General features: G+C 34.0%; 1 protein-coding gene and 1 pseudogene across 1 annotated transcript; one reads left to right on the plus strand and one right to left on the minus strand.

Annotated features, from left to right (window-relative positions):
• The first annotated feature begins 3,052 nt into the window (after positions 1–3,052).
• LOC106869776 (S-crystallin 2) lies at positions 3,053–12,412 on the plus strand. Its single transcript, XM_014915636.3, has 6 exons — positions 3,053–3,349; positions 5,002–5,097; positions 7,730–7,845; positions 10,094–10,123; positions 10,515–10,622; positions 11,904–12,412. Exons 1-6 carry the CDS (start codon positions 3,217–3,219, stop codon positions 12,066–12,068), a joined length of 648 nt encoding a protein of 215 aa, XP_014771122.1. The 5' UTR covers positions 3,053–3,216; the 3' UTR covers positions 12,069–12,412.
• On the minus strand, positions 3,863–3,981 carry LOC128247963 (5S ribosomal RNA; annotated as a pseudogene).
• Positions 12,413–13,474: the final 1,062 nt, after the last annotated feature.

Below are 13,474 nucleotides of genomic sequence, written 5' to 3' on the forward strand. Positions count from 1 at the left end.
ACGCACGCATACTCTTTAATATGGCTTAACGAGCTTTTGCATTGTATGCGCACAACTGCATTGCACCTACATACTCGCATTAAATCTTAATAACACACACAGACATCAATATATGCATATCTGGTAAATTGGAATTCCTAATGCCAGTATGTATTTGCAATTTGGCTGCGTGTGTACAATAATGCAAAATAAATCAGATAAAACCAGGAAACCATTAAGTAATGTTACGTGAAATGGAACATAAACACATGTGTAGTAACAAGACTCTTACCAATTTTAATGGAGTAATTTTCAAAGAAAAATATGTAATTGTTTCCATTATGCATATTTACCGACATATTTACATTAAATTAATTTTCATTTCTTCAACTGATTTTCATTTAAAAGCGCCAATTCAAGAATATAGGGCACTTAATTGTTTTGTGTAATAAAAAGGAAATATAATTTGTTAATTTCCATGTATGCATTGATCTGGAAAAGTAATAATTTTTTAAATCGGCAATTACATATAATAGAGGAAATAAATATAGTGCATCAGTGCATATAAGCATAGAATTATAGGCATACACATGCAAACACATATCGATACACACATGGATTTACATAATTATTGTTTATACATATATATATATACACATATGTATACGTACACACACACACACACATATATTTGTATGCTCGTTTATATGTATATGCATGAGTTTAATGCATATATATATATATATATATATATATATATATATATATATATATATATATATATATACATCATTGCATGCAGTATTAATAATAGTTGTTGGTATAATTCTGTCCACATTGCATTAATTCACGCACACCTAATAAGTGCATTATACACAACAATTTCCATAATATTTTATGATAAATAAAGACCTACATTAACTGGTAGTTAAACTTCTGTTAATGACGAACAGATACAATACATATTGTACAGCATATAATAGATATTACTTAAAATGTGTACTTACATTGTTCAATATATTTCTTTACATACATAAATATATATATATATATATATGTATATGTATATGTAGGCATGTATGTTTGATACAGTATAATACATTATAATATGTCTGTGTGAATGTGTGTGTTTGTGTGTTTGTCTATGCGTGCATGTACACATACATATACTCTTTGTTTCTTTTTACTTCTTTCAGTCATTCGACTGTGACCATGCTGGAGCATCGCCTTTTAGTCGAGCAAATCGACCCCAGGACTTATTCTTTGTAAGCCAAGTACTTATTCTATCGGTCACTTTAGCCGAACCGCTAAGTTACGGGGACGTAAACACAGCAGCATCGGTTGTCAAGCGATGTTGGGTGGGAGGACAAGCGCAGACACACAAATGTATGCACACACATACATACATACATATATATATATATGGGAGAATATACATTATATATATATATATATATATATATATATATATATATATATATGTGCATATATACGACGGACGTCTTTCAGTTTCCATCTACCAAATCCACTCACAAGGCTTTGGGCGGCCCGAGGCTATAGTAGGTGTCACGCAGCGGGACTGAACCCGGAACTATGTGGTTGGTAAGAAAGCTACTTACCACACTGCCACCCCTACGCCTATGCAAATAGAAATTTGTACAAAATGTATAACCGTTATCCTGAATCGCTGAGCCGTTGCAAGAACGGTCCCGTGTTTAGATGGGGTAGTCATGCATGCAATTGTAAGATTAATAACGTTTGTTGTGTGGCGTTTGTGTATTTGGTAGAGAAAGATGAACGACGACGTATCTGGAGACGCCTAACTTGCTTCATTTGTTGTTATATTAATACACTTTTATTAGACAAAATCAGCAGATGAGTGACAAGAAATTACGCCTGAATACAATACGCTAGAATTTCTACTAAAGTGGAGCAGCAGAATTGATGTAGGCCTCCGTGTTGAGTCTGAAGCCGTATGGTAGAATGAATGGAGGCATAACGTCGTCATCACTAGTGATCACTCCAAACAATATGATGTTGACTAGATATCTGACTTTATCACTCGCGGTACATGTCTTGGGGACCCGGCAAAAACTCAGATTGACACACTAACACTCTGAAATATTCGTATTTCAGCTTCCGGCGCGAATACCAAGCAGTCCAGGATGTCGTTTCCGAATTTCTGGCAGAGTGAATTGCGTAATGGTACCGTTTTTTTTCACACAGACGACGGTGCCCAACTGATCCTGCCATAATGTGTATTCGACAAAATCAAAAACAAACAATTCGCATGCGTGAAATTAAGCATATAAAATGGTGACAATTTACTCATCGCGCACTTTACACACACACACACACACACATACACACACACATACATATATATATATATATATATATATATATATATATATATATATATATATATATATATATATATATATATATATATATATGTATGTGTGTGTGTGTTTGTGTGTGTGTGTGTGTGTGCATACACGTCTGTATGCTCAGAAAAGTGACGTCAACTTTGGCAGGTCAACGTGCATAAGCAGTGGTAAACAATAGAAGACATGCAGTTACACACGAGATATATAAACTTACACATACACACTTGCGTATGCATATATACGTAAATGTATATATTATATATATGTATACATATATATACAGAGAGAGAGAGCGAGAGAGAGAGAGAGAGAGAGAGAGAGAGAACGAGAGAGAGAGAGAAAGAGATAGAGAGAAAGAGAGAGAGAGAGAAAGAGAGAGAAAGAAAGAAAGAGAGAGAAAGAAAGAGAGAGAGAGTGAGATAAAGAGAGAGACCCAGACAGACATGTGCTATTGGGCATTCACTTAGTTGGCTGCATATTGCTGTGATTTCAGCTAATTAAAAACTTAATCATCTCGCACTTGATGACATAATCACTTTTATTAACAGTTCCGTAACCAAAAACTTCTGTACTCTCTATCCTTTTTTGTTTTTCTCAATTTTTTTATCTCTCCTGCATTTTCTTGCGCATTTCTTCCTTTCTATTCTTTCGTCATTTTTGCTATTCTTTTATTTTAATTATTTCTTATTTTTTTTTCTTTTCTCCTCAGTATTTTTGAAACGCTTATATAAATGCGCAGCAACAACAGGACCTCATTCTATATAGTCCGTTCGTCTTATATAAGTATTAGAATTATATTCAATACAATTGTTGAATCCCATCTATCAACGTCAAACAACAACCAACCATGCCTTCCTACACTCTCCACTACTTCAACCACCGTGGCCGTGCTGAGATTTGCCGTATGCTGTTTGCAGCTGCTGGTATCCAGTACAATGATCGCAGGATCGAGTCTTCGGAATGGAACAACATGAGAAGCAGTAAGTGACAATACATTAATTATACTTGACACAAAGAATGTGAGCTAATCGAATTATTAAAGCATGCGACAAACCGTTTAACAATTTCTTCTGGCTTTTTACGATCTCAGTACAAATTCAGCCCGGATGACGTTCGCCCTTTCATCCTTTTCAAGCCGATAAAATAAAGTACTAATCAAGTCGAAAGTGTTAACTAAGGCTCTTTCTTGAAATTGCTTGGTTTGTTAAGAATTTGAAATAGCTATGCTTAATATACTCAAACTTGTAAATATATATATATATATAAATATATATATATATATATATATATATATATATATATATATATATATATACGACGGGTTTCTTTCAGTTTCCGTCTACCAAATCCACTCAGAAGGCTTTGGTCGGCCCAAGGCCGTAGTAGAAGGCACCTGTCCAAGGTGCATCGCTGTTGGACTGAACTCGGAACCATATGGTTGGTAAGGAAGCTACTTACCACACAGCCACTCCTGGGCTTAAAGGATAGAAAGATGTTTACAGCATCTAGGTTTCTCAAGCGGTCACCCATCTAAGTACTGACTAGGCTCGACGTTGCTTAACTTCGGTGATCGGACGAGAACCGGTGTTTTTAACGTAATATGACGATAAGCCTAATAACCTCAAATTTAGGTACATGGATATCAGTTTTGAGGAAAGGAGCAATAATCGATACCATCGATCTAAGTTTTCGATTGGTACTTTACTTAATGGACTCCAAGCAGATAAAAATCAAACTTGGTGGGAGTTGAATTCCCGTATAAAGAAGCAAAACAATTGACGCAAAGGATTATTTCCGACGCTCAAACGATTCTATCTGTTCCTCATCCTAATATAAATTCTATTAATATAGAGTTGAAAACATGAACTATAAATAGTCTCAAGAATAAAATGGGATCATTTTGATTTACATTTTAGTTCTGGAAGGAGAAAACCCGTCAGCCTAGAAGACTGATTGGCCTTGAACCTCCACCATACAGGCACCATTGAATCATTCGTCTTCACATCGCAGGGATGTCCTTTATGTCCACAAAATGTATGATCTGTATTCAATAAATGTACCTTCGATGTATATTCATGAATATTTGTCATGAAAGATATATGTGTATGCATCACTATGCTCCTAATTCTATGAGAACTGGACTAAATCGAACACGTGATTAATTGAACTTATGTATCCTGAAAATGGGTGGCAATGAAATTGAAAAACTTGTTTATCTTTCAATGACTGAAACCGCTCGCAATGCTAATAGCCAGACTCTAGTCTTTTTTCTCCAAACCACTGTTCGATTAACGATTATAATGAAAAAGCATTTTTAGAAGCAACCTGAGTGTTGTTCAACAGATGCTGTTACCTCAACGCATGCCTAGATGCGAATTGTTGATGTTAAAAAACAAATATTTTCACCAAATAGAGGTTATTTGAGTACAGTAAGACGAAAATGTGCAACCTTCGGTTTTGCAATTTTAGGAATAAACCAAGTCGTTCAGCCATTATCTACATGGATGCGTACGTACCTGTGTACGTTTGAGACGTTGACGTTCAAATCTAAGAGGAGCATTTGCATTCTGAAAGTTTTGTCGTAAAAAATGTTGCATTGTTTCTAAGAAGTGTCTTCTTTATTTTGTTCCAGAGATGCCATGTTCCATGATGCCAATCCTGGAGATTGACAACAGACATCAAATACCCCAGAGTATGGCTATTGCTAGATACCTAGCCAGAGAATTTGGTAAGTACATACGAAGTATATATTTGATTTGAAATAAATATTGAAGATGGCATGATAACCAGTACAGGAACAGCTGTAGCTAGAAATAGTAAGTTATATATCTTTCAATATCATGTTCTTCTTACTTATCAAAAATGATACTAATATTACAGCGCTGAAAATATATACCCAGATAATATATGATGTAATATAATTTATTTGAAAAATATATCAATGCACTTTGAAAATATATAAATGTGGCTTATAAGCTTTGGGTTCGGAACAGTCACCATGAAATACTTATTTTGTGCTGTGGTTATGTTTAAAAGTGAGTTTGAAAAATAATATAGGGTTCATATATATATATATATATATATATATATATATATATATATATATATATATATATATGTATCATACACACACACACATATTTATATATATATATATATATATATATATATATATATATATATATATATATACCATATGGCTACACAAGAAGTTTAAATAGTCGCGCAGCATAATAGATATAATAGTACTTAGATTATGCAGCCAAAATATCTTCTATGAATCAGAAACCAATAAATGAACGTGCATTCGTAAATGTATTGGTTGTTTCTGTTACATCCTGCTCACCTAACAGGAAACAAATCTATTCCGGTGCATTTTATGAAAGAAATATCAAAATATTTTAAAATGGTGTTTAAAGATGTTCTGGTGTTAAATAGAAATGTATACAACGGAAAATGTTTAAGAAATTGTTTCTTTATTCATTTAATTAAACGAAGCTTTGGAAAACTTAAATTTAAGATTACACTCTCTATATTACCCATTTTCAAAATGCAATTTACTTATGTGTGGTAAGTACTTATATCTGTTGGTGCAAATCTCTATTCAGAACAAAATTATCAAATGTAGGTTACCGTAATAACTCAAGTAGTGAACGAATTTGAATGAAATTTGTTTGCTCTTTTTTAGCAACTTAAGCAACCAGTTGAGTGTCTTTTGTAGGCTGAAACCAAAAGCAATTTAAGATAGACAAAGTGCCGCTCTAAATAAACGCTGAGCAACATTTCAATGCCCGTCAAGGCAGTCATATTTGAAATCACAGGATTTTGAGTAAAACTTTAATTATATTTTGTGACAGTATACTGATTGGAAACCACTTTGGCAAATAGACGTGTAGATAATGTAAATTCCGCATGCCGATCACTTGACGTCATAAATACAGTACATGATGTTATACCTAGTGGTAGTTGAGAAAATAAATTGAAATTGCTTATATGAAAAGTTAATAGAAAGAAGTTCGTTATATAAGGCGTAGCGGAAAGATATCTTCTGTTGAATAAAAATACTTTAGAGCAATATTAGTCGTTAAATGTTAGAAACAATTAATGTTTATAATGTTGGACAGAAAAAAATATATTAGTCACTTAATATAGAAGTAATGGAGCAGAATCAGTTATTTATAACATCATAGAATTTACTTTCTATCAGCGTCTATTTTGATTTTACTTTTTCCCAGTTCGTCTTCAATCTCATCGTCTCGAAGTAACATTTTTTTGCATATTTATACAGACACAAACATACATAGATGCATACATGCATGTGATCACATATATATATATATATATATATATATATATATATATATATATCTGTATGTATGTACGTATGTGTTATGTCTCAAGCTACTGCTATCTAGTACCTTCGGATGATCGCTACTCGACTGGTACTCAACAATCACTATTACGGCTAGACTAGCTCTATTTATATGTCTTGGGCGATCCTACTTCTTCGCTTGGGGGCGTCGACACAGCAGTATGTATATGTGTATGTATGTATGTATATACATATATGTGTATATACATATATATATATATATATATATATATGTGTGTGTGTGTGTGTGTGTGTGTGTGTGTGTGTGTTTTCGCGATGTCTGCGTATAGGTATGCGTGATGTGTGTGTATATGGGTGTGTATGCATGTGTGTATGAAGGCATGTCGACTAGCTGTTAGTATGATGAAATCGTGACCGTAACTATGTGCTTTCGACTCCCAGACCGGCACTTCATTATGTATTAGAGCAAAACACTTCATTTCATGCTGCTCCACCCCACTTAACCGGAAATGCGTAATCTTGAGATAGACTGCCTTGGTGGCCTGTCTACCCAGCCATTAGTTTCGGTATCAATCGAAAGGTAAAATAATGCGAATAAGCACACTGTGGCCAGTGGTGTATAACAGCGTTGGATATTCCTGTCGATAAAGTGATATTTATATATATATATATATATATATATATATATATATATATATATACATGCATACATACATACATGCATGCATACACGCAAACACACACAACACACACAGAAGCACACACACACATACACACAAAAAAGCGTGTGTGTGTGTGTGCGTGTGTATGTAATGCACTCCTATAAAATGCGAGTCATATCAATATTAATAACCAGTTTTTCCACATTTCCAAATATACATTTGTCACTTGAATAGACTTCCTTTTAGTTTTCTTAAACTTGACAATTGAAATTTAAGACTTCATCGATTGAATTCTACAACACCTGAGGTCTACATACATTTCCGTATCATACTAGAAATTGATATATCCGTTTCCTTTCCCGTAGGTTTCCATGGTAAGAGCAATATTGAGATGGCCAGAGTCGACTACATTTCAGATTGTTTCTATGATATTCTGGATGACTATATGAGGATGTACCAAGATGGTAACTGTAGAATGATGGTATGTATGATTTATTTATCAGTTGAAATTAGAAAGAAACAAAAAGAAAAAGTACTATATAATATTATTTATTATGTTATATAGGCGTAGGAGTGGCTGTGTGGTAAGTAGCTAGCTTACCAACCACATGGTTCCGGGTTCAGTCCCACTGCGTGGCATCTTGGGCAGCTGTCTTCTACTATAGCCTCGGGCCGACCAAAGCCTTGTGAGTGGATTTGGTAGACGGAAACTGAAAGAAGCCCGTCGTATATATGTATATATATATATATATATGTATGTGTGTGTGTGTGTTTGTTTGTGTGTGTGTTTGTCCCCCCAACATCGCTTGACAACCGATTCTGGTGTGTTTATGTTCCCGTAACTTAGCGGTTCGGCAAAAGGGATCGATAGAATAAGTACTAGGCTTCTAAAGAATAAGTCCTGGGGTCGATTTGCTCGACTAAAAGGTGGTGCTCCAGCATGGCCACAGTCAAAAAGACTGAAACCAGTAAAAGAGAAAAGAGAAAGAGAGCCCAGTACAACCTGTCCCATGGTTGGGTCGTCGGCGACTAAACTGGCAACCCCGCCAGGCCTGCGTGGTGAGGTGGGTGCTTGTTGAACACCCTACGGGACAAGAAATAAGACCCGCCAAAGGCCAGAGCAAATACAACGTAGTAAACGGCCATTCAACTACGCGTGTTTGTGGACTGTTTGTGTGTGTGTGTATTGTATATATTGCATGTTAAACTCAGTGTATGTGCCTATTGTATATATTTTATCTCAGCATGTGTGTGTACATATTGTATACTGTTTCCTTAAATTGTATATATATTTTTTATGGCGGCTTAGCTTCTATATACATATATATATCATCTGGCTGTTCGTAATATTTTAAAAGTGAGAAAATAGGAATTTTTATGAAGCTGTAATGGTGTAATATGAAGGAACAAATATTTACCCTTGTTATTCCATGTTTTCGCTTCCTGACTAGATGCAAATGGTTTATTACTTAAAGCTGCATTGCAAGTTTTCCATTAGTTTTATATATTTAGAACACACGAAAGGACTTTAGTGTGTGCGATTTCGTTTAATCCATATAATAATCCGAAAGGTACAGTTACATGGATTTGTATTTACGGCTGAAAATGAGGACGTTTCTGCCATTCATCGAGTCGTAGACACATAACCATCTGAGCGCTCGCTTTTCCGTCTTTCAGAGATATAACCATTCGAAATCGAATTCCCTTAAGCCTACTGTCAGGTTCAAGTGTGAAAGAATCCAAATTGAAATACCTCCGATTCATATGGACAATTTAATACTAAGCAAATTTATACCATAACAAGATGGTGTACTAGACGAGGTTTTCGAGGAAATGCTAGTATCATGTCTTGTGTTTCCTTTCACAGAACTTGACCCATAGATACATAAAACGACGATCAATAGACGGATCGATAGTCCATATCCAGGAGCTACCACTAAACTGTCATTATCGACAGAATACTTAAGCATAGCTAGTGTAGTCTGCTATGGTGTAAATATGTACAAGATTGTCATTAGTGTTTTAACGTTTTGTATTTTCTTTATTGCTTTGTGTTTTCTCGTGTCTGATGGCACACACATGACTGCGACTTTATTATATATATTTAATAACAGTTCAGTTTTGTAAAACGGAGAATACAAGAAGACACTGAAAAGAGTAAAAAAAAAAGAAGAAAACAACAACAAAAAAACAAGACAAGATATGCGTTAGGAAAATAAAAAATAAAAGATAAAATTTTATAAAACAAAAAACAAAATGAGTTCGTGTCCAATGAGAAAAAGAATAGAGCACCAAACGATATATTGCCATGTATGTGACAATATATATATATATATATATATATATATATATATATATATATATATATATATATATATATATATATATATATATGTATATATATAGACTTATATATATACAGATATATATATACACGTATACATATGTACATATACAAATACGCGCACACGCCGGTTGTGCGGTTAGAAGTTTGTTTCCCAGTCACGAGTTCCCGGGTTCAGTCCCACTGCGTAGCAACTTGGGCATGTGTCTTCTAGTATAGCCTCGGGCTGACAAAAGCCTTGTGAATGGATTTGGTAGACGGAAACTGAAAGACGCCCATCGTATATAAATATATATACGCGCGCACGCCTGTATACACACACACATAAACACACACATATGCATTTTACTGCAGATATGCGATCACATTTTCTTCTTTATTATAGTTTCAGAGATCTGGAGACAGAAGTAGTTCAGTAAGTTAAAATTTTCTTTTTTTCTTTCTTTCTCCCTTTTTGTATTCCTCCCTTCCTTCCCTCCTTCCTTCCTAGTTTCTTTCTTAGTAATTAATAAAAATCTGTAACGAAACGATAAAATGAATAAAGACAGTAACATGACTACAGGTTTGAATATCTTATGAAATGCAGAGTTACAAAGGAGACCATGAAAGTACCCTGCCTCGTTTATTTCAACTTTCTACGACCGGTAATAAAATACCAGAAATTACCATTAATATACTAGTACTTTGCACTATGAATTTTACTCCTAAATATGTAGAGGTTTAATTAAGTCAAAAATTGAATAACATATTATTATAATCCCATTACAATTAATCACAAATATGATATGCATCATTACATACTACAGTCGGAGAAACGCATGAGATACCAAGAGACTCTGCGAAGAATATTACCATTTATGGAACGCACCTTGGAAATGTACAAGAATGGTAACCAATTCTTTATGGGAGACCAGGTATGTATTTATCTTTCTTCCATTCTGCTATATGTAAAGTAAAATACAATCTAATATCTAATAGGATCACACCATGGGTCCTACTCTGAGCAATGGCAGCTATATCTACAAAAAGTTTCCATTTACTTATAACTAACTTTTGGGAGACGTTGTATGTTTTTGTAATTCTCATATTTTTCGTTATGTTATTTACAATATGCTACCGTGTATTGTGTCGTTATGCCACCTGCTGTGTATAATGTCTGTAATACTTAAGAGAAACAACGCTTACGATAGTGAGTCTTTTCAATATTGAGATATTTGCCCTTAATCCGGCCATTGTAGTACCATCTCTTTGATTAACGCAGCTGCTATTAAACCCCAAAGCAATATCAATGTTTCCCTGAAAGATGTATGAATGTATGAATGTATGTATTCATAATTCTGTTAGTTTTTGCATCTCTTTATCGCTACTTTCGTTTTCGCAGTATAATTCTCGTACCCTTAAGCACATCTTTATACTATAGTCTATTATCCTCATGCACAAACAGCTCTGTATGTAAAGAAGCAGATAAACTGCAAAACTGTTACCACGCGTAACATTTCATTTACGTGTATCTGGAAAAATGAATGCTGCCGTGCTTCATATCCACCAAGCCTACAATGGACGTTTTTAAAAGAAACTTTTACTTATTCACGTCCACCTACATGCTGTATCATTTTCTCATCTTCAGAATCGAAAGCTTCCTACTAAATTACCGCATTTAAGTGTTAGGCAAATTCTCTCACTGATACACGTTGCGTAAACTCAATTGCACACTATTTTCTGTTTCTGTCTGCCATACTGCTTTTACGTGAGCACTGTGAGACATATTCTTCTTACAATACACAACCGTTCTCTAATGAAATTACATTTAATTCTTCTAATGAAGTTACATTTCATTATTCTTAAATGTCCACATGCGAGCTAGGCGTCCCGCACAAAACATGTATTGAAATAAAACATATATAGCTTAAAACAGTATCTTTGCTCATTTATATCATTTACATACTGCCATATTTTTACCAGTTGTCTTCATAATTTGTATTTGACAGATGATCTGAGCTAATGTTCATTTTGCATCTTCTACTTTACTAACGCTAACAATTGTGCTTAGATCATGTAGGTTCCACTGAACATGTTTTTAAAAAGCTTTTACTGTCATGAAACTATGCGGACTCATGAAACGGAATTAGAAATAGAAGATGAATTCAAAGCTAATCATCCATTATTCATTTATTTTTGCCGTTTCTTTTCTTCAGATGACCATGGCTGATATGATGTGTTACTGTGCCCTTGAGAACCCACTAATGGAAGATCCCTCTATCCTTAGTAGTTATCCCAAAATGCAGGCTCTGAGAAATCGCGTGATGAGCCATCTTAAGATGTCTCCCTATCTGAAGAAACGTTCCAGCACCGAATTCTAAGAGAAAATAAATATCAAACTAAAACTGATGATCGATATTCTCAACACAATGAGATTGACCGAATGAACGTCCAACAAATGTTAATTGACCAAAGTAGTTACAAAATATGAATAACAAATCCAACACGACAACCAAAACAAATAAAATGAAAGTATCTTCATGAATTTTGTTTGTTTTAATTTATTATTTTAATATTTCCAAGAAAGAAAAACCGAAAAAAGACAAAAAATGTAAACGTTATAGAGAACTCCGAAAATAATATCATTTCCAGAATATCAAGTTTTGAAATCTTTGTTCACCAATGTCTGATCTTTTTTTGCAACATTTGCCGCAAATAATTTTGAAAATTAATATAAAATATTTGAAATATACTTGTTGTTTTGTTCTTTGTTGCGTTTTAGTAGTTCTGTTGAAATAAATTAAATACATTTGAGATGAGATCAGTGAGTTAATCAACAGGTTGTGTTCATTCTATATTTCTTCTGTGAGCTCTATCAGTCTTATTTCTTAAACCAGTTATCCTCTGAAATACTAAATAATTCAAGTGCATCATTCATAAGACTCCTGATCTTGTTGACACAAGACCACAGAATTTCCATGAAAGTACCGTCGGTAAATAATTGATCTCAGTACTTGACGTGTACACTGCATAATCCGCCCCCACCACTCCACAGAAGGATCCAAATGTTAATGTATTATTAGCACGCCGGATAAAATGTTTAGTGGTATTTCGTCGGTCCTTACGTTCTGAGTTCAAATTCCGCTGAGGTTGAGCTTACCTTTTGTACTCGATGAAATATGTACTAGTTATCCACTCCGGTCGATGTAATCGACTTATTCCCCCCACCCACAAAATTGGTGGCCTTCTACTAAAACTCGAAATCAATATATTATAAAATACCGCAGGTTTCGTTGGATGCTTTCACGACAATAATATTAATTATTGACAGATAATTTATATCTATTGATTCTGTCAGTCCAAGTATTAAATATACATGGAGCATTAAAGAATAGAAATATGAATGTGGTAAGAAAATTCTATATACTAAAGTACCTTCCTACCTATGTACATGCCTTTTATGTAATGCTCGTGAAAATTTATTCGAAAAAATAATTACTAAAACGTGTATATCTATATAAACGGAACGGTATTCATAAATTTAGATTAAACATTTAGGTGTGAAAATACAATATTTCCATAAATATAATATATAATTTAGATGTGGTAATAACTAAAAGGATTTACGGTTAAATAATATTTTAAAATCATTACTGGAAAAATAGTTTTTCATTAATTACCTTACTATGTGTATGTTAAATTTACAGCTACAAATGACAAAAATAAATATCAAACAGCTTTAAATGACAGATCTCTTATGCTAAAAAGGACTATACGTTTGGAGTTG

This window comes from Octopus bimaculoides, chromosome 5, assembly GCF_046866305.1.
Source record: "Octopus bimaculoides isolate indiv1 chromosome 5, ASM4686630v1, whole genome shotgun sequence".
In the NCBI taxonomy this organism is placed as follows: domain Eukaryota; kingdom Metazoa; phylum Mollusca; class Cephalopoda; order Octopoda; family Octopodidae; genus Octopus; species Octopus bimaculoides.